This window comes from Talpa occidentalis, unplaced genomic scaffold, assembly GCF_014898055.3.
Source record: "Talpa occidentalis isolate TD23 unplaced genomic scaffold, MPIMG_talOcc4v2.1 talOcc4.14, whole genome shotgun sequence".
Lineage (NCBI taxonomy): Eukaryota > Metazoa > Chordata > Mammalia > Eulipotyphla > Talpidae > Talpa > Talpa occidentalis.
Genome location: NW_023601433.1, coordinates 67,472,015 through 67,495,279, shown reverse-complemented (window position 1 = coordinate 67,495,279; position 23,265 = coordinate 67,472,015). Strand labels below are relative to the sequence as shown.

At 33.7% G+C, this 23,265-nt stretch overlaps 1 protein-coding gene across 9 annotated transcripts in view; it reads right to left on the bottom strand.

Annotated features, from left to right (window-relative positions):
* MLLT10 (MLLT10 histone lysine methyltransferase DOT1L cofactor) overlaps window positions 1-23,265 on the bottom strand; it is a 200,228-nt gene that overhangs the window by 43,745 nt on the left and 133,218 nt on the right. For 7 of the 9 annotated variants that reach the window (XM_037510692.2, XM_054695132.1, XM_054695129.1 and 4 more), the window contains 4 exons: window positions 20,019-20,271; window positions 16,276-16,845; window positions 8,274-8,318; window positions 7,451-7,483 (listed from right to left, as the gene is read on the bottom strand). In XM_037510692.2, coding sequence (XP_037366589.1) covers window positions 7,451-7,483; window positions 8,274-8,318; window positions 16,276-16,845; window positions 20,019-20,271 — 901 coding nt within the window. The remainder of the gene's footprint in view (window positions 1-7,450; window positions 7,484-8,273; window positions 8,319-16,275; window positions 16,846-20,018; window positions 20,272-23,265) is intronic. The other 2 variants (XM_054695130.1, XM_054695131.1) reach the window with 2 other exon arrangements.

The window sequence follows — 23,265 nt, the reverse complement described above, 5'->3', positions numbered from 1 at the left end:
AATCTACAATTTCAGAATTATGTTAAAAGTGAGAATTGTAATACAAACAAATGAAGGATTCTATTACTACAGCAAAGAACAAGTTATTACTCTGACAGAAACAAGACTACAAAGTTTAATTCCTAAAGAAAATGACTATACTAGGAGTCTATTCAAGGACTGTGTAACAACTGATAATAATTTGTTTATTCAAGAATTATGAAGAGTCTGTTAGATCATAAGCTAAATACTGATGAAAAAAAGTTGCTAAAACTCAACTCCTATTTACATCAGTTTATAGTTTGGTAAGGAAGAAAACACTGTAATAGATAAATTATTAAACAACCTAGAAAGCACTAGAGCAAAATCATATGTGAAACAGGACAAGGAAAACTACACTGATGATTATGCTAACTTTCAACTGGAATATACTGTAATCCTGTATACACAGTTTCATCAATATGCAAATATTTTAAGTATACCTGCTGAATGAAGTTACACTTACAGTTTAGTAATATCATGAAATCTAAATTCTCCAAATACGATGTAATGCAAGATATTTCACTTCATGAACATCTATTTAAAGTTTACCCTCCATATTTTCTTAAAAAAAAAATTTAATGACTATTTTGCCTTCACCAATTGCCTTAAAAGTTTTCAAATTTTACACACAGGTGCTTATATTATATTTCTCTCCTACCTTTTGTTTTCTTTTTTTCCTTTGCTGGGACAATAAATTTTAATATTATTTCTTCAACTTTTCAGTTTCCTAAATCTCTCTGGCTACAAAAAAGTAATTTCACTGGACTTAATTTGCTTTATTCTTTTAATTAGTTAAGTGTTTTCCTAAAGGTATTTTTGTTTGTATTGATGACTTTATTTCCTTACTGGAATTTCAAATATTTAGGGAATACTTTACATACACCCAAAAGAACCACCACCAATGAATCCTAAGATCATCTCAAAGAAACACCAAGATGTAAGCTTAAAACTCAACATCTTTAACTATTAGTATACATTACTTCTTTGGTCCTTAACCTTCATTAATTTTTCAAAACAAGTCTCAATGAAAAAATGCATTTGAATTTTATAAAGTTCTATATAATAAAACCTTTTCAGGTATGTCAGGTTCTAGCAAACACTAAGAGTAGACCAGTCTTTAACTCTTCAGAGTCTCAGCTGTCTAACAGAAGAAATTTTTTCTTTGACGTTTAACCAATGTGAGACAAGTACAATTAAGCGATAGATCACAGAAACAAAAAGAATTTTTAGGAGGACTGGGAGACAGGAAAGTACTAGAACATCACATTCAAGAACCAAAAGCTTTTTTTTTTTAAAGTACCAAAAAGGTGTCAGCAAAAGGTATCAGAAAAAATTGATATGAAACTCTTAGTTTTAGATTCCACTTTCACTAGATAAGAGGAGGAATGCCACATGAGCAGACACAAAAAACATCTAATAATAGATTTTGCAAAGAACAAGAGTGTATTAGGAAAACTACAAGAAGATTATATTGATACAGCAAAACAGTTGGAAAGAAAGAGGCAAATGCCAGATTATTAAAAACTCCATAAGGTATGCTAAGGTAAATGAATTTTATCCCATAAATATGGAAAGAATTTAAATGAGACAATAACATGACCTGATTTGCATTTTTATAAAGACCACTGATTCTGATAGCACCTTAAGAATGGACTGAATAGGGCCTCCCAGGTGGTGCAAGGGATTAAGCACAGCACTGTGAAGCTATCTGCAGACACTGCAGCAGAGTTTGATCCCTGGCCAGGGAGCTACCCACATAGTGCAGCAGACCTCTCCTGTCTCTCGCCCGCTGCTCCCTTCAGCAGTGTCTCTGGTGAATCCTCTCACCCACTGCACCTCTGGCCTGTACCCCAGCTCTTGGATGCATAAATAAATAAATCTTTTTTTAAAAAAAAGAATGGACTGGATAAAGGCATAAAGATTAGGAGATTGCTGAAAGAGTTCAAGTGACGAATTATGTAGGATTAAACACAAGAAAAAGACAAGTTAAAGTGGTGAATGGCAGGGAAACCCTTGAAAAAAATGATGACCAAGAAAATGAGAAGAGTCTAGTTTAGTTTAACTCCTTAGCTTAACTCTGGTTTGTAAGTCTAAGTGCCACAAACAGATAAAAGGAACCAAAGAAAATAAGCAGTTTGAACGGAAACACACAAACTAAGGTTTGGAAATGTGTTTGGAACTCATTGGAGTTCCAAACATTCCAAACTCATTGGAGGCACAGATTTGGGATTAAGCCAGTTACAAAAAGACAAATACTTTAATGAGTGTAGATGATAGCTAAAAGCACAAAATGTGGTATATCCACACAATGTATATTATTCAGTCATCTTAAAAAATGAAGTACTATGTATATGTTTTATTGTTAAAACACGAAAAACATTATGCTAACCAAAAAAAGGCCACATATTATGAAGATTTTCTTCTATATGAAATATCCAAAATAAGCAAATCCCTATATGCAGAAGTAGATTAGTGGTGGTTGTCAGGGGATGGATGGGAGGAGGGATAAATGGGATATGAGAGAGTGGTGACAGCCGTACAATATTGTGAATATACCAGAAACCTATAAATTGTACAGTTTTGAATTATTAAAATGGTATATTTATGTTACGTCAACTTTATCTCATTAAAAAATGGGAGAAAATTTACTGGAGAAATTTACTGGAGAAGTAAATGAAAACCATTTACTCTGGGAAGAAGAAATATATAAAAATAGGAAAAGGAAGTGTAGTTTTATATATACATATGTGTACAAAACAAAGCAGAGGAACATAAAATTCAGAAGAGTAGTTAACCTTTAGAATACAATGGTAAAGAGCATGGGTTCAATTTAACAGTGCTGATAGCACTATCTTAAACTGAGTGTTCCTATTATTAGTGCACACCACTTAACTAATACATACTGCTTTAAGATTTATTTATGCATACAAAAGGGGGTACAGGCCAGAAGTGTGGGGGGAGAGGATTCACCAGAGACAGAGTGGGAAACAGAACAGGCAGACTGACTGAAATACACTGCTGAGGGGAGCAGCAGGTGAGTCAGGAGAGGTCTGCTGCACCATGTGGGTAGCTCCCTGGCTGGCTGAACTCGTGCTGCAGTGGCTGCTGAACAGCCTCACAGGTTGCGTCTCAACCCCTTGCGCTACAGGGAGGCCCACATATTACTTTTAATGAATCATATGTCATAACAAAAGTTGGAATGGGATCCATGAAAATTTGGCAAAATATTAACAGGTGTAAAATCTGCATTGAATTCATGATGTCTGTGTTATTATCTGTACTTTTCTATACATTTGAGAGAAATTTTTACAATTTAAAAAAAAGGGAGAATGTTGTAGTAGAATATTAAAAGCTTCAAAATGAATAGTCAGCAATTTTTCTACAATGAAATCAAAAAAGATAAAAACCTGTGTCCTGTGTTAAAAAAAGAAACAGGCCCAAAATAGAGTCATTTGTGCCAAGCCCCTCCAAGACTTGGTATATACACTAACTGCAGTTTTAACTTCTCCCAAAAGTAGGACTTTAAACTAATCAATATGGAAATTCCTGGTCAGCACTGGTGAGGTAATACATGAAAACACCACTAATCCTTCTGCATTCCCTAAGAGAAGGTATCTTTGCCTGAAATAATCTTTCTTTTCTTGTTCCACACTCTTTCTGTCTATGAAAACATTCTATTTGTACAACTCTTTGCACTGCTAGATGGGATGTTGCCTGATTCATGAATCTTTTAATAAAGCCAATCATCTCTTTAAAATTAACAAGGTTGGATTTCTGTTATTTCATACCTAGAACTGACAACTAGAACTGATCACCAGTAATATAAGGGGAAAAAGTTAACCAAAAAGGTGCTAAAACCAAACTTATTTTTAAAATGCATGTGTTAACAAATCTTAACCCTGTAAATGGCTTTTTTACTTTTTTAAAAAAAGATTTATTTATTTATGCACATAAGAGCTGGGGTACAGTCCAGAATGCAGGGTGGGTGGGGGAGGGATTCACCAGAGACAGAGCGGGGAACAGAACAGGCAGACTGACTGAAATACACTGCTGAGGGGGGCAGTGGGTGAGACAGGGGAGTTCTGCTTCACCATGTAGGTTTCTCTCTGGCCGGCCAGGGATTGAACTCATGCTGCAGAGGCTTTGTTTTGCTTCACAGTGCATTGCTTAACCCTGTGTGCCACCACGGAGGCCCAGCTTTTTTACTTTTTGAAATAAGGCAGGGAGCACAATTTTGAGCAGATATGATAAGCAGAATGCCTCCCCTCTCTCAAAAGTGTCTATCCTTTAGTGCCCCAAATCTGTGACTATGTTACCTTACATGGTAAAAGGGGACTAACCAATATGTTTAAATTAAGGACTTTGATATGGGGAGATTATCCTGAATTCTTTGGGTAAGTCCAATCTAATCATCAGACCCATAAACTTTTAATTGAGAACGAGACAGAAACGTAAGAAGGACACTACTCAATATTGCTGGCTTTGAAGATGGAGAATGGGGGCCACAAGGAAAGGAGAGCAGGCAATCTCTCTTATAAACTAGAAAAAGTAAGGAAACATGTTCTCTTATTGCCTTAAGGAACAAAGCCTGCCAACATCTTCATTTTAACCTTTGAGGTATATGTCAGATTTCTAATCTACAGAACTATAAGATCATAAATTTGTCATAATTTATTACAGCAACCTAGAAAATACAGGAGAGTAAGATGATATGTGTATTCTTATTTTTCCTTCCTCTCCCAGTGTCTCAAGTTTTTTCAATAAAATATAATGAAAAAAATTTAAACATAACATTTGATATCTAAAGCCCTTTACAGTAGTTACTATCCAAAAAATAAATAGTAAGGGGCTTCCCCGGTGGCACATGGGGTTAAGTCTCAGCACTATCAAGCTATCAGTAGCCACCGCAGCACCAGCCAGGGAGCTACCCACATGGAGCAGCAGACCTCTCCTGTCTTGCCTGCTGCTCCCCTCAGCAATGTATTTCAGTCAATCCACCTGTTCTGTTCCCCATCCTGTCTCTGGTGTATCCTCACACCCCCAACCCTCTGCCCTGCACCCTAGTTCTTGTATGCATAAATAAGTAAAAATAAAATCTTTTTTTTTTTTAAAAAAAAAGAAACCATTTCGGCAAGGATGTGGAAAAATTATAGCCCTTACGCACTGTTGGTGGGAATGCAAAATGGTACAGGCCCTATGAAAAATAGTACAGTGCTTCCTCAAATATTAAAAATAGAATTATCATATGATCCAGCAACTGCACTTCTTGATAAGACAGAAATTCGAGCAGACATCTGGATATCCATGTTCAAAGCAGCTTATTGTCAACTGCCAAAAGGTGGAAGCAACCCAAATGTCCATCAGCAGGTAAAAATAAACATTTATTGATGGTACGTATATACATACAATGGACTATTATTCAGCCTTAAAAAGGAAATAAATGTGGACACATGCTATAATAGATGAACGAGACGACTTTAAGTGAAATAAGTTAGTCACAAAAACCATGAATATATGTTTCTACTCATATGAGGTATCTATAAAAGCAAAGTTCATAAAAATAGAAAGTAGAATGGTGGCCGTCAGGAGCTATGGGGAGAAGTAGGGATATTGTTTAATGCTAGAGTTTCCAAGTCCTGGAAATAGGTTGTACAACAATGTAAACCTATTTAGCAATATTCATCTATACTTAAAAATGCTTAAGATGGCAAATTTAATGTTAAATGTATTTTACCATATTAAAAAAAAAAAAAAAACACTAGGAAAAAAAGGAAAATACAAACATAAATTTTCCAACCAAGTTGGAAACTCTCCACAATCTACCGACGGTTAAATATCACTTCATTAGGTGCCAATCCTACAATTGTCTTTGCATTTAAAAATAAAAGTCCATTATTTGTTTGCTCCCTGTATTATAGGACTAAGAAAACACAAGCATCTGATCATATTATTACAGAGCTCTTTCTCAAATATAATCTTATAAAACCCAAAATTTTAAAGAAAACCTGTGTTACATTAGTTCCATAATATTAACTGCATATAAGGAACTCATACAACAAATGTCAATTTTGACATTCAATTAACATAACTTAAGTACTTGGTCAGTTAATGGCAAAGGATATGTGAAATAGTTCATTCACAACTGCTTTCCATAATGTCTACTTTATTTTTACTTCAAGTATACCTTTAATAAATGTCAGCATGCATCTAAATTCTAATAGTCCAAGAATTAAAGAACAAGTCTAAATTTACCTGTGCAACTGAAAAAGATGTTAAATCCCCAGTTTTTCACTTCCCTACCAAAGAATGGCCACATGTTCAGTTTATTCTCAAGAATGCTTCCAATCCCTTTTATTCTCCATACTTTTAATATTAAAGAGTTCCATAAATGCAGTATTCATTGTCTAAGTCTGCAGTTTCAGGTTACATAAGGAACCAAGTTATAAATAAATGTATGTCATAAAGTGGTCACTTATAAAATAAATTGGAAGATTCCTGACCAACATCAATCTCAATTTAACATGACTGGCTATGTCTGTTCTTCATGCCACTAGAGACTCTTGCTAGCTGTAGATTTGTAAACATTTGACAATACAATCCAAACACAATGTAAATGGACAGTAAATTAAACTGTTAGCAAAATATGCATGATTTTATAAAATTAATGAAGATATTTTAGAAAACTATTTAAAATCATACAGTCTTGACTATATGAATTATATCAAAAACTGAAAAATCAACAAAGATGACTGACACTAGAAGAAAAAAACCTTTTTAAGTGTCAAAGGATTAAAGAAGATTTTGGGAAACTAAAGAAATTCTCATAACATTACAAAAGTGAAAAATGGTAGCATCTGCCTTGTATCCTGATTTCCTTACTCAAACCTGCAGAAGATGTAACTAAAAATGTGGTTCCAAATTAGACATAATTTAAAAGGCTATTTTTCATATATTCACTATATGGAATAAAGGGATAAAATAATAAATTCTATATACTATATAGAATACTAGAATAGTCTATATTCTGAAAGAGTATATATACTCTTTTAAATCCTTAAAATTAACATAGTAAGTTGTAGAAGAATAGGCAAATTCTTTATGTAGGTACCAATTACTAACTGTACTGGCAAGGGAGGGCTCAAGAGGGCTGGAAAGACTATTTGAAGAAAAAAAAAAAAAAGACTCATAAAATTAGAACAACACTATTTCATTCTGCCTTACAAAGAGACAATAAAAGTCAACTGATGAACTATATTGACCTATTATCCTTGTAGACAGCAATCTAGTTATCACTAAGGTTAAATAGCTGACTTACTACAGAACTAGATCTCATCTCATCAACAGAACATGCAAGCTTTCAATTGGGATTCTCTATATAGGCAATCTCTATAATAAATGAATCACCAGAGAAGATTCTAATAAAACTTACCATTGTGTATTGCATTCAGCAACTCTGAAAAAGCTTTTAGGTGAGGAAAAAAGGACTTCAGGTTAAGATCATTCTCAAACACACAAAGAAATACAGAGTGAATCAATAAAATTTCAATAAGTCTATTATGTGTCATTTCTTGAATCATTAAAACTGCAAGTTGGTTCCATTTTTACATGGTATAAATTTCTAAAAACTGTATTTTATTTGCCAATGTTATTACCTACTAAGTTTAAGCAATATTAGAGATATTGTTATAATGACAACAAATTTCCTTAGCAATAAATATATACATTATAACTTTTAAAAATGTTTAGTAGTCCAATTATGTAAAGTTTTTCTTGTTAAAAGTATCTATAGGATGCAATTCTATATAGGTGAATCTCCCTTTGGTCACCAATTTCAACAAATATAAAGGGAAAAACCCATTTTATCATCTAATCCAGGCAAAGACATACACATTTCCTAAAGTTCAGTATGACATTCTCAATATATGTAGAGGTTTAAGCATGAAAACTATCTAATGCCAATAAAAATATTGAAAAAATATATCAACATTAAGATTAGTGGAAATAAAAATTCTGAAAATATTATTCATTGGGAAATAGAAATCACAATTCTATAATGGAAACACAATATTAAAAGGTCAAGATAATTAAAATTTAGTGAAAATTTAAACTGTAGTATGGATCCTGAACACAGGACAAAGTACATTAAAATACATTTGTATGAAAAAAAATATATTATGAACCAATTGCATTTTGGAAATTTAGAGGTTCAGGAGGCAAAAAGCCTGGGTTACCAGCCCAGTTCGACAACTTACTAGTTGTTGGACAAGCTCCATCATGCCGATACTGCATGGAAATTTCTGTTGGAAGGGAGGAGAAAGGAAATCAGCAAAGAAGTTGCTAGTGGCTCAAGGGTGGAAAAAGAAGCAGGCCAGAAAAACAAGAAAACATTCATCTAAAAATCCAGCTTCAAATTAGGCTGTGGGAACAGAAATAATAAGCTAGTAACTAGGTTATGAAGGGTAGGAGGGACCAAATGTGAAGGAATCCTCACAAATCTTAAGGGGCGTGTGTGTGTGTGTGTGTGTATAACAAGTGTCTAAGAATACATGGATTTACTAATAAAAGGGAGTTAAAGCAGTATGATAAACTAATACTTTACATAATTCCTTAGTAAGAACATTCTGTCAAAAAATATTTGAATGCTATGGTCAGTTAGAAATTACAATTTAAGTAAGGTAATTATTTAGTTTATATATGAACAGAAATCCATTAAGATATATAGCATTATAAAACTCAATAGACTATACTCAGCTTACTTTCTTATGCCTTTCTTTTTTTTTAAAAAAAGATTTATTTATTTATGCATACAAGAGCTGGGGTACAAGCCAGAGATGCAGGGGGTGAGAGGACTCACCAGAGACAGAGCGGGGAACAGAAAGAACAGGCAGACTGAGTGAAATACACTGCTGAGGGGAGCAGCAGGAGAGACAGGAGTGGTCTGCTGCGCCACGTGGGTTGCTCTCCCTGGCTGACCGGGAATCGAACTCATGCTGCAGAGGCTTCAGATTGCTTCATAGTGCGGTGTTTAATCCCTTGCGCCACCAGGGAAGCCCCAATATGCCTTTCATTTTTGATAATGATAACAAATATTCTTACTCTCTTATTCTACCCTTATGAGGAGAATAAGCAGAGGGTTATATCAGGCAATAAAACACTGCTAAAAGAAAAAAGCTACTCAGAAAATAGGACATAAATTTCTTTATGACATTCTAAAGGAAAAAATAATTGATTAAACTAAGATTAAGGCTGTGACTCAAAGGACTCGGCCTGCTAAATTGGTATTACCTTATGGCTAAACACTTTTGGCCAGATATTTTTTTAAAAAGGATACCTGCTATTTCTCTGGCCATTATTTAGCAAAAACATGACTTGAAGAACCATATATAAACAGAACCTTTGGGGGCCTCCCTGGTGGCCTAAAGTAGCAATACCACCACTATGGTCCAGGAGGCCTGAGTTTCATCCACAGCCAGGGAGCTGACCCACATGTTGCAGCAGACCTCTCCTGTTTAGCCCGTTGCTCCCCTCAGAATGTATTTCAGCAGACCCACCTGCTCTGCTCCCCACTATGTCTCTGATGAATCCTCTCCCCTCATCCTCACTCCTCTGGCCTACACCCCAGTTCTTCTATGCAAAATAGTAAAATATATACAGATCTTACAATAAAGTAATAAATCTAAAACACAAACAGGGCCTCCCTGGCGGTGCAAGTGGTTAAGTCTCAGCATTATCAAGCTATCAGTAGCCACTGCAGCCTGAGTTCAATCACCAGCACCTATATGGTGCAGCAGGCCTACTGCTCTTGCCTACTGCTCCCACCAGCAGTGTATTTCAGTCAGTCTGCTGTTCTGCTCCCAACTCTGTTTCTAGTGAATCTTTTCACCCCCTGCACCTCTGGCCTGCACCCCAGTTCTTGTATGCATAAATAAAAATTAATCTTAAAAATAAATAAAAAAAAACCCCAGAACCTTTGAGGCAACCAGCACTCATACCATCTACCCATATATGTATCTTAGAAGTGAAGTCTAATCATAGGCCCACTCTGAAGCACTTAAACTAAGTAAGAATAAAGACAAAGCAAGGTACTAGGATTAGCAAGACAACACTCATTTGCAATCAATGTATTGGTAAAAAAAAACAAAACAAAAAACTTTACATTAACTACTGTTAGACCTGTTCAGTATAAGTCCTTTCCAAAGGACACTCAAAAATGGGACACGGTAGTAGTAGAATTCACCACCTTAATGCTTTATTAACAAATTCAATACAAGTGAGACTTAAAAAGGGAATAATGAGGGCTACTGAAGTATACAACATAATACATTATAAAGCAATAGAAGTTGTTTGGAATGGAAAAATTGGAATATAGCGCGCACTCTCTCTCTCTCTTTCTCTCTCCCCTCAGCAATGTATTTCAGCAGAGATGCCTGTTCCGCTCCCCACTCTGTCTCTGGTGAATCCTCTCACCCCCACACCCCTGACTTACACCCCAGTTCTTCCACGCAAAAATAAATAAATAAAACAGACAGGTATGTATAAGTGAAAGTAAACAAGGAGGGTAACCAGGATGATGAGAGCTTTGGAAGGTATATACGACTCCTGACATGCTACTCATGAATCTAACTTTTTGAAATAAAGTTTGATTTTAACTCTAAATTAGAAAGTCTATTAAAGTCGGGCCTCCCCTGGTGGTGCAGGCGGTTGAGCGCCACACTGTGAAGCTGTCCGCAGCCTCTGCAGTGCCGGTTCGATACCAGCCATTCGGCGAGGGTCCCACATGGCGCGGCAGACCTCTCCTGTCGCAGTGTATTTCGCCAGTCTACCTGTTCTGTTCCCAGTTCTGTCTCTGTGATCTTCTCACCCTCCCATGGATCTGGCCTGTACCCTGTACCCCAGTTCTTGTATAAATAAATAAATAAATAAATAAATAATCTTTTTTTTTAAAAAAAAAAAAGGTCTATTAAAGTCAACTCCAGCCCTCTACTAGTTAAGAGTATAGAAAACTCAAGACTAAATCATCAACCAGCTTTAAAAATCTTTTATGAACTTATGCTGCTATAAATAATGTGACAAAATGCTATTAAAATAATTCTAAGAAAAAAGAATCAATGTATATAAAAATGTGACAAAATGCTATTAATTATAAGAAAAAAGAATCAATGTATATAAAAACATGAACCTGAAGTCACTAAAAAGAAGTTGAATTATGTTCATTAACTATGCCTACTCATTAATCTACATTATTGTACTGTAAAATAGTAACTACACTGTTTTGAGTTTACTAGATTATTTATGTCTTTGTGATTCCCTTATTTCTTTATAGAATCAGTTCCTACTAAAATATTTTACCAGAAAAATAATTTTCAGTTTCATTTTACCAACCTCAGTAGATATGACATAAATAGAAATGTATTTAACAAAAACTCTCTCATAGTTATACATGCTCAAATTAAAATTTCATAACCCTAGTATTTCAGTAAAAACAAGAACAAACTTCTTTTGAAGTCATCTATTCATTTTAATAACTGTCTGCCTGAAAATTTTAAGACTTTAAGGTTAAGTACACAGGATCACAAACAATAGAGTACCTTTCAAGAATCTATATTTATCACCACTAAAGAATTCCATCACTGAAACAAATTTCAAGTTTCTTAACTTAGAAAGGTATGACAACATTAAAGAACAAGTAACTAAGATTTAAAAAAAACAAAACTGTATATGTATACTTTGAAAGGACACTGTGTAATCAAAGAAAGTAAGTTAATGCTAAGCCAACAAACACCTCCTTGATTTAATTTAATGAACACCAGGGTTTTCCTCAGAGAAAACAAGAAGTTGATTTCTGTGAAGAAAAAAAAATGTTTACTTTCACTTTAGTAAATAAGTCATAAACTCTCATAACAGAGATAAATAGAAAAAGAGGGAAAGGACAAAAACGCATGTCAACTCTTCCTAGTAGTTTATTAATTTTGATGCTTCAAAGGCCCAGTTATCTATCTACTTGTTAAAATCTCAAAAGAATATTTTTCAAAGAATTCAATCAAAAGCTTAATATAATCTATAAGCCCAAGCTTACAGCAACTAGTAGTCACTTAAGACAACACACTAATTTTCTATTTTGTACAAATCACTATAAAATAGTAAGTCATTTTATCAGAACGCATTTCAATTTATTTTAATAAAATTCTTACAATCCAAACCCCTGATTGGAAAAGGAGTTTATACGTATTTTCTGGGCCTCCTAGAATGAATATCTTGCTATGCACATTCTGCTATAATTTGAATGTGTTGAGAGAATTTCTATTATTGTAATTTGGTGCTGCTACTTAACAGTTTTAAGAGACTCATATAAGAACCTGACTTTACTTCTGCTTTATATCCTAATTGTAGTAAAACAGGAGAAATAACAACAACAGCTGTACTGTCCGTTTTACATGGTTGTTACAAGAATTAAATGAGACAGCAATTAAAATACTCTTCGGTGCTCTCAAACATAAGATATGACCATGACTATACGCTAACTAAAGCAACATATTTTCAGTTGTTGTTGTTCATGGAATTCTTTAGTGATAGTAAATTGTCGGAATAAAGCTGAGGATAATACTCTAGAAGAAAGACAACTAGTCTGTTAGTCTGATTTCTTCAACTTGGTATTCAACTCTCCACAAAACCATACCCCCCCCCCATTTAATCAACAATATCTCTAACTATCCCACAAACACAAACTTCTTATTTCTATTAAATTTATCCCTCACATACACCTTTACTTTTTTTTCTGGTAATTTTGTTGTTTTTTTTTTTTTTTTTTAAATGTCTACTCCAAAGTGTAATTCAATGTAATTCTCCATAGTCATTTCCAACTGAATTATACATCCTAAACTGGCCAATAATACAATGTGAAAAGCTTTTCATACAAATAAATAATTTTACTTATAACCTGGCTATGAAGATTTGTAAGGCAAGTACAAAATCACCCTGGGTAGTAGTAACCACATGGTAAATTCTCAGTGATTATGAATAGTATTCATTCTTTTTTTCCCCACCAAAAAATTTGTTTAGCATTAATTATGTTCAAAGCAAGCCCTGGCAGTGAGTGGACAGTGGTGAACATGACAAATGCAGCCCCTAAACTCATGGAGCTAAAATTATAGTGGATGTTACAGCCCAACATAATAACCAAGAGGTAATCACAAAGCTTGTTATCATTACTAAATTACTGGCTTGTTGTTAAGACAAATCTTTTAAAGGGCATCATGAAAGACAATTCTTGAAAACAGCACACAGTTGAATTTTCTCCTTCTGAGTTATTTGTATGGGTAGAAAAATTTCTTGCTTTTACAATTACTAAATGAGTACTCAACTTAAAATTAGTCCAGAATATTTTTATATCAGTAAGACACTTGTTCTAAGTTAAATTACTGACTCAAGAGCTCTCACTAATCTCACTGCTGATATTATTCTAACGAGATTTTAAGACCCTCAATAACAAGATCCCCTGAATTTTAAATTTTCCATGGAATTAAGAAAAAGCATGGCTCTATCACTTAGAGATTGAGAATTCTGTCTCAGTTTCTTCTTTTATCAAATAACTGATGATTTTCAAGTATGTGATACACACACTAAGTTTTAATAGCAGTTAGTAATTCTTATGATAAGGCATAATTTCTAAATCTGTCACTATTCTAGGTAAGAACAAACTATTATTATGTTTATCAATAAGTCAGTGCTCTGATCTAGTCATTAAAAATTAGAATGTACAAAATTTTAATATATAAAAATAAAGAATATTGCAAACAGTTTTAAGTAATCTTATTCCATAATTACAGTATTCACTTTAACAAAATATTCTTCAGAGAGGTTGAAGAAAAAGCAAACTGGCAGGTTAAAATTGTTGTCATTGATTTCCATGAGATATTAATATTTATGGGAATTTCTTCATAAATTTCTGTTGACCTAGTGGTGCGTTGAAAGGAATACAAAACAATATTTTTCTGCCCTATATATATTATATATATACACATATAAGTATTGCCCTTTAAGAGTAATGATTATGTAAAAAATACTATTTCCCACACCTAAAATTGGCTATTATCACTGACTAAATTTAGGTTTCATTTTCTCAGTTAGTTACTTATCTAATTACTCATTTATCTAATAAATATGAACTCATTTTTTTCCCAAGTAAATTTACTCTTTGTGACTAGAAGGAAGACTAACTGCTAAGTCCTTCTAGCTCAAAGTGAACATAAAAATAAAATGCATAGTGAACAAGCTTATTTCTCACTGCAATTTTTAGACCCGCCCTCTAAAACAGTGGTTCTTTACCCTGAGCAATTCCATCCCTTAGCAGACTTTTTTTAATTATTTCCTAGGAATGAGTAGGTACCATGAGATGCTATTAGCACCAAGGGAATATAGGCTGGGGATTCTGAAAAACACCCTACAATGTTCAGACAGCAATGTACGACAAAGAATGTCCCCACCAAATGTCAATAGCTCCGAGATTAAGAAAGCCTGCCCTAAAATCATTCTTTCTAGTACTAATGAAACAAACCTTCCATTGTTTCCACTCACTTTTCCAAATAATATATCAAGAAATCTACTTTATTACAAGTTACTAATGCTAGCTATGAGAAATAGAGGGAGAAAAACTCTGGCTGTGTGATCATGGACTACTTATTTTACTTTTGTAAGCCTCAGTTTTATCAATTAAAATAAAGGCATTAAAGGCCCTTACTTCATAAAGCTATTGTGAAAATTAAATGAATAAATAAAAAACAAGCCAGTAGATCCCAGCACAAAACAAACGGTAGCTATAGTTACTCTTTTCCACATTTGACCTTTATACAAATTCTTCTTAGAATGAAATATCTGCATTACTATAAAAACAATCCAAAATTTTACATTCATGAAATATATATATGAACATTCTTTGTTTAAATTGTATTTATTTATATTCCCATACCATTTCCTACCTCTCCTCACAGCTAACAGAACTGATAAAATCCATAATAGTTTAACAAACAACTATGAGCCAGAGACACACTATGGGGGTGGGGGGCAGAAATAGGGGGGACTGGGGTCAAAATAAGGGGGTTGCAATTGTATGGGGAATATAAAAATAAAATTTAAAAATAAAAATAAAAAAAAGCCAAAAAAAAGGAAAATCCACAATAGTTTACCTTAGCCAAAATCTCATCAATTCTACAATTAGGAATCTAAAATAAAAAAATCCAAAGGCGATGAGGTTTATAATCAATACTTAAAATCACTGATTTCAAATTCAAGATGCAATTTGAGATAAATGTTGACACTTAATCTAAACTTAAATTTCTGTAAAAACATGCATCTTAATATTTTTAAGTGAAAATAAGATTTATAATATAAAGTACAGGTTAATGAAACATCCCAAATGGTGTGAATAACATACATAAATTCATTCATATATTATAATGTCAAAAATTGTTAAATGTACTTGAAAACAGAAAGAATAAAAATCTTTCACTTATCTCCGGAAATAAGTGATACTCATAGTAGTTGTTTTTTTTTTTTTAATAGAGGCATGTTTTATTTATTTATTTGTTTGTTTGTTTTGTTTATACATGCACTGGGTACAGTCAGAAGCGCAGGAGGGTGAGAGAATTCACCAGAGCCAGAGCGGGGAGCAGGAGAGGTCTGCGCGCCATGTGGGACCCTCCTCCGGTGGCCAGGGAGCAGCCGGGGATCGAACCGGCGCCGCAGAGGCTGCGGGCAGCTTCGCAACCCAGCGCTCTACCGCTGCGCCACTGGGGAGGCCCAATAAGTGATACTTAAAGAGTATAAATTTAAATTATATATGGCTGACTAAAAAATAGATCGAGTAATTCAAGTAGTATTTGTATACTGAATTAAGGAAATGAAGACTAATTAAAATTTAGAGAAAAGTAGTTCAAGAACATAGTGCAAAAACTCTCAAAACCTAAATGTGATTTCTGAATTGGTGAAGCAAACAATAAAAATGGGAAATTTATGATGCTTCATAAGAAAAGAATGATCAATATACTATTTTGCCGATATTTAGTTAAGAAACATCAGATTAGTGATGGACTTTTCCAACAAGCAAAACTGTTTTTCTAAAGATCATAAGACATTCTAAAATTAGGGTAATTAAATGCCAAAGCGTTATCATAACAAGTTTTAAATGAATTTACTTTTTGGGATAAAGAAAGGATGGTGACAGAAATAAGGGAGGAAAAACAACTGGCATATCCCTACCTGAACCAACTGGAGATGAGCCAACACTAAGACTTTGTAAACTTCCATTCCTGAGCAATGTAGGAGATTTCTGAAGACTAGAGCTTGTTACACTTCCTGCAGCTGATGCTACAGATGATGTTGGTGAAGCAGAAGATACTGAGAGATGAGAAACATTCTCTTGATTTTTGTTTCCTTTGGGTCTACCAGGCCCGTGCTTACTTTGTTTATTTCCTTTTCTTTTCTTTTCCTTTACAGTTTCTTCTTCTATGCCAGAAGTTTGAGCCCGTTTATATCCTGCTGTTGGAAGGCTGGGATTACTCAAATCTCCAGGTGAATTCTCAAAGCTTTTAGGCTGTGAAATAACAGCTGAGGTCGAAGGAAGACCAATTATGGAACTAAAACTATTTACGCCCCCTTCCTGGCTTCCAGACTCTCCTTTATGTACATCTTTGGTTGACGATGACTGTTGGGAGTGAGTGTAACTGTCATTACGTAGATCAGAGTCTGTAAAGCTCAAGAAATCCTGGGGAGACTGTACTGAACTTCCCGAAGATGATTTTACACTGCCTGGAGTTCCTGAAAAACTGCCTGTATAAAAAAAAAAAAGGGTAGGAAAAGAAAAAAATTGATGGGTGGGAAAAGAACTAACTATAAAACTTAGGATGTCGCTATGTAACAAAGCAAGATTTTTTTTTAAAGGTTATTACCAAAATCAAGTTTACCTACGAAATTATTTTTTTAAAAATACTTTCCATTTTATAGGTATTAAAGTATTAACTCTGGGATTGCAAACTACTACTTGTAAAATTACCAAGATACAAGATGTGTTTTATTTAACCTACCTTTTTCAAAGGCCTCCCTTAATTCTTCCCCAAATACCTCATGCATGCTTGAGGAAGGACATAAGAATAGCAGTTTCAAGGAGACTCTGTCAAGTCTACAACCAGACTCTGAATGGTTGAGGAAACTTCCTCTCTTTCAAATACTGAACTTACTTATAAATGTTCCCAAAATACAGTAAGAACCAAAAGATATTGCCTTTGGTTTTAAGTTCTGAGTTTTAACTTCAAGATAATATTGGTGAAAGTTATTATTTTAGTTAAACCTAGATTTAATAAAATAGTGATGATCACATAAAACCTAATGTGTACCTTACAGTCTCACAATCTACCTTCCTGCATTGCACAAAAAAATAACCAGTCATTAACATTGTTACTGCTTTTAAAGCAAAATCATAGGACAGGTAGCTCTCATGAATCACTTTCACGACTGCTGTTTCTCCCAACTCTTTAGTTACAGTAACACACTATGTTTTCATGGATACAACAACCTTAAGATTCTTATTTAGCTGATAGAAAACAGAATACGGCTGGGATGAAACAACAGTTTGGTCCATCATCCCATTTCACCAAACCCTCCTCAGGCTTGCAAAATGAAGTAACATGTATTTAAACTTAGTTGTGACTACACATCTATATTTTATAAAAATAAACTACATCATATTTTAACTGTGTTTAGAAACAAAAGTTCGAAATACTGTGTTTTATTGGAGTGGAAAGGAACCTTCAAGCTAACTGTCAAATTTTATTGCACAGCATATTCAGAAGGAATCACACATAAATCCACCTAAATATTTACAAAGAAACTCTTTCCTCACATGCAGAATTTTTATCTTAAAGTCTCAAGGTTTTCAATTTTAAATTTTAAGTTTTTAAAAGAATATTAATAGTTCTAAAATTTAACTCTTTCAAGAGAATGTTTTCTGTTTTACAGCATTAATTGTATCTAGTGAGCATCTTCAGTCTATGTCTATATAGAAAAACATACACATCAAGAAACCATTAACATTACCATCAATCATTTAAGGGTAACTGCAATTTGCCACTTAATTAGCAGCTATAAAGTAGTTCTTTATTACTCCCATTCTGATCTGTCACCATCTGTCTTTTTTCTACACATTTCTGTTGTTACAGCTGGTGCTAAAAGCTCACTACAGCGTAACAAATACTTTACATTTAGTATACATACTTTCTATTTTTCAAACTCAAATACTACTTGAAGTGAAAAAATAAAACCTATAATCTTAGGCTTTAATTTCAACTTACAAAACTTTATAAAATAAAACCTCAGATATGAAAGCATAACACATTCTCTACCATATTTTAAGAGAGGCAGGGAAAAACTCTTCAATTTTCTGATGTTTATGAAAATAAGAGATTTCTTTTTTAAGTGGAATAGTAGTATGTCAAAGATTAAAAATGCAATTTAAAAGTGGAAAATAAGTTAATTACAGAGAACGAGATAACAGAATTCTGCTGGTATCACTTCTTAAAAATGTGAATGAAGTAACATTAAAAATACAGGTTGGTTTACTATTTTTTTTCAAGGCAGCATAAAAATAACAAATTCAAACTATCAAAATGAAACAATAAATTTGGCATTTTATCTCTATTTTTTTACCTCACTTGTTTTTGTAAGAAAACATCCACATATTAATGACTTGGAAAGATAAAAGTCCAAAATAACTATTAGTTTAAAATATATGAATGTATTATTTTTAATGAGTGGTCAGAAGACTATGCAATCTCTGTATATATTCAAATTATAAACGGGTTGATCTAAAGAAAACTTAAAATTTTTTAATTTATTTTCTTATATTTTTGTTAATTTTGGATAGTATTTGATTTCTCCCTCCGTATAGTCCCTGCAGGTCTCCAACCACCATAGCTCTTCCCTCTACCTACCCCGCCCCCCAACCCCCCCCAGTTTTGTCTCCTTTTCTTCTCCCCTGCTATCTACTGGTAGAATTTGGATGTAAGTTTTATTATTAGCAAAATTTTGAATGGGATAAAGAAAAGGACACTGTTTTCCCTTATTCATTTACTTCTGGGGCCAAAAGGGAAGGGGGAAGGCAGTTATTCTATAATAACTAATATGTTATCCTCTAACAGTCTTAACATATTCTCAAAATATTTACATTCACATTTAAAACTATACAAAGTAGAAACCTAGAACATAGGGTTAATGTACTGTAAAGTTAGCTGAATTTTTCTGCTCTCCCTAAATTAGGGTTGCTTTATAAAATTAAGTATGCCCAGCTAATTCTGAACTTAGTTAAAAATTATTGTTTCAGTATTTGTCTCATGATATAATCCCATGCATTATTTGAGATACACTTTATAACTTACTGTCTTAAGTGAAATTTGAGGTTAACCAAGCATCCTGTAAGTATTCATAACTTTACCAAACAACATGTATGGAAGCAGAATTCTACTTTAAACTGTAAGATTTATAAATACATGCATTAAAAACAAACAACTATTATTTACTAAAAATACTTTTACCCTAAAATTTATCCAGCACTTGTTAACCTACTAAATATAATATACCCTGTTCTAGTATTTAGTTTGGAAAGATAAATAAAAAACAATTTATAAAAAGAATGATTATTCTATAGAGCAGGAAAGAAAAACCCACCATTTACTGTTTTTTCTCCCAAATTTTAAGTTTTATTCCACATCTACTTAACCATTAATATTAATTTCAACTTTGGAAACACATATAACACAAAAGTAAAGCAAAAGCCCAGAAACATTTTAATAAGGAATACTAGTCTTTGAAGTAATCTTACTATAGCAACTAATCATAAAATAATCTCCAATGATTCACTATTGCAAATAAAAACTATATTCTGTTAAAAATTGAAATACTACTGATCATCATACAAACAAGTATTTTAAGTAAAACTTTATAATTATTACCTTGCTGGAAAGGACTAGCTGCTGACACAGTCGTTCCTGGATTCCTTCCACCAGGTTTCCTTCCCCTTTGACCTGAGCTGTGAGCGGAAGATTTCTTTCCTTTGCTGTCTGACCCTCTAGTCTCTGAAATATCCTTTCCACCAGTTGTGTGGGCAGAGACTTCCTGGAAATTTGCGTTTGTAAATCGTGCTGCAGTATCTTCCAAACGTTTCAATGATCCAGATATAGAATTGCTGCTAGTGCTTGTATAAGTCTAACATTTTGATTAAGAAAGAAAGGAAAATAAAAGAGAACTGATTACATTTTAGCTATGGGAGAGAGGGGAAGATAGCACACTAATAAAAATAAAACCTAAGTACTGGACTTGGAATATAAACATGAAATTTTCTGTTATGTTTATGTTGATTATTTAGAGTGTGTCTGTTAAATCATAAAATTGCAGCAGTTGGTAAATGTACATATTAAACACATTTATTCAGTGACATACCGGAGTACCTATGATAGTACTTTTTTTATATACATACAAGAGCTGGGTACAGGCCAGAGATGCAGGAGGGTGAGGGGATTCACCAGAGACAGAGTTGGGAGCAGAAAAGGCAGAATAACTGAAATACACTGCTGAGGGCAGCAGCGGGCGGGCCAGGAGAGTTCTGCTTTGCCATGTGGGTTGCTCCCTGGCCGGCCAGGGAATGAACTCGTGCTGCAGAGGCTGCGGACTGCTTCACAGTGCGTTGCTTAACCCCTATGCACCACCAGGAAGGCCCTGATAGTAATTATTTCTTAAGCAACATCATTTTCAAGAACATACTTCCTAGACATGAAATTAAAATCAGCTGTACTGTTTAACACAGAGAGGCAACAATTAGAGAAGCAAGGTGAAACAAATTTATTAGAGGACTATATCCATAAGTATCTAGCACAGGTAAGAGCAAAATTTTTATAATTCACGTGAACACTGCTTTTCAAAACTGAAAGAGTAATAAAGTCTTTAAAACAGAAATCACTTCTTCCAAATATTAAGTTGAGGAAACAATTATAATTTACAGTTAAGGTTTTTTTTTTTTTAAAGATTTATTTATTTATTTATTTATTTATTTATTTATTTATTTTTATTTATTTATGCAAGCACAGGGTACAGTCAGAAGCGCAGGAGGGTGAGAGAATTCACCAGAGCCAGAGCAGGGAGCAGAGCAGGCAGAAGGACTGAAGTACACTGCTGAGGGGAGCAGCGGGCGGCAGGAGGGGTCTGCGCGCCATGCAGGACCCTCCTCCGGTGGTCGGGGAGCAGCCGGGGATCGAACTGGTGCTGAAGAGGCTGCGGGCAGCTTCACAACCCAGCGCTCAACCACTGCGCCACCGGGGAGGCCCTACAGTTAAGTTTTTTTAATTAGAAGTATTACTATATCCTAAATTTGATTCTCAATCATCCCCTTGGATCTAGACATATTAGGGAAAAAGAAAAAAGTGATTTGCTAAAAAAAAATTTTTACAAAAAGTGATTTTTCTTAAACAATTTGTTTTCAGTTTTTAACAACTATTTTAATCCAATGCATATCCAAATAGCGGCAAATCAAAAGACTATGAAAATGTGAAATATATTATACCAGGTACAACATGCTTTAAAATGAAAGGTTTGTAAGGTCCACTGGATCAGGGATAGTTAGCTTCACTAGGTGAACCAACTCTGAATTTCTATTGAATAAATAAATCATTTTCTAATATATTTATCTGAAATCACTGATATAACAGAAATGAAAACTCTGAAAATATGCAAAACTGGCTTTTCCCTCATATAACCACCACCCAACACAAACCACTAGATAAATTTTAAAAATAAGAAAAAAAAAAAAAAGATAAAATCAGGTTTCAAATGGTTGGCATTTTTAACAAGATCAATGTTCTAAAAGAGGAATAAGAGAAGACAAAATATTTTGAAAATCTAACCACCTTTATTGCTGTTTGCTCTGACACTATCCCCATCTGACATTAGATTTTTACCATCAAATAGGATAAATATCTCATAAAAACAAACTAATCACTGGTCTAATAAACTATTATCCAAAAATAAGAACAGAGGTTTCAAAGTAAGTTTTGGGAAAAAAACAAACTCAGATTTTAAATCAAATTTAAACTGATTACATGCCATGGCTTACATTAGAAACTTGAATATTTTCCATGATGAAAAACAGTCACTCCGGAAACCATCCCATTTCATTTTTTTTTTTTACTTTTTCAATAACTTGAATTGATCCTGAGGTTCTCCATCCCACTCACACCTGACCCTAGTGAAGTTAAAACTTCACTATACAAATACATGCTCTTTACTCACATATTTGTCCATGTGTCAAATAAGGAAAGGAGATAAAACTGGATGGAATAACAAAATCAGAAATATATTATTCACTTCCATATACCAATATAACTTAGGACTAACCAAAATTTTCATTCATAGTAAGAACATCCTTGCTTATGCCTGAAATGTAAGTATGTCCATAATTATAATAAAGTAAAAATCAAAATCAACAGGCAACTATAAACCAGAGACATTCTGCAAGGGGGGAGAAGGGAGTAGGATCAAAACGGTGGAAAGAGCACAAGGGACCATGGTGATGGTTGAGGGGAGAATGGGGGGTGGGAATTTCATGGGGACTATAACCGAGATGAAAATGCATATATTGTACAAAAATGAAAAATGGTGTTAAAAAATATATAAAATAATAATAAATCCAATGAAAATATGATATCTGGGAGAAAAAATATTAAAAGAAAGCAATAAATGAAATTTCCAGTGACAAAAGTCATATTAAATAAAACTATAAAATGTTATTTTAAAAATTTTTTCATACCTAAGTTTTAAAAGATACCACAGATTTATTAGTAAGTACAAAAATCTTGTGCAGAAGATAAACATAACATAACATAAAACATAACATAAAAGAAAAGTCTATATAGGTTTTAGGCAAGAGGAGACATTTATGGTGTTTATATTCTAATTTAAGAGTATTTGTTCCATAGTATTGTTAAAAAATATGTCACTGCAGAATTCCATTGCAAACACACGTACAATCAACTCAAAATCAAGAAGGTGGAGAAAGAGGCAAAAGGATAACAGAAGGTAGTGGAAGAGAACTGAGAGACATGGGCATTATGTAAGCCCAACCTCACAAATCTGTTTCTTTAGTTTCACAGCTAAAAAACCCTCTTAGTATGAGTAACTCACTACTCTGAGGGATTCTAGTACTTAAAA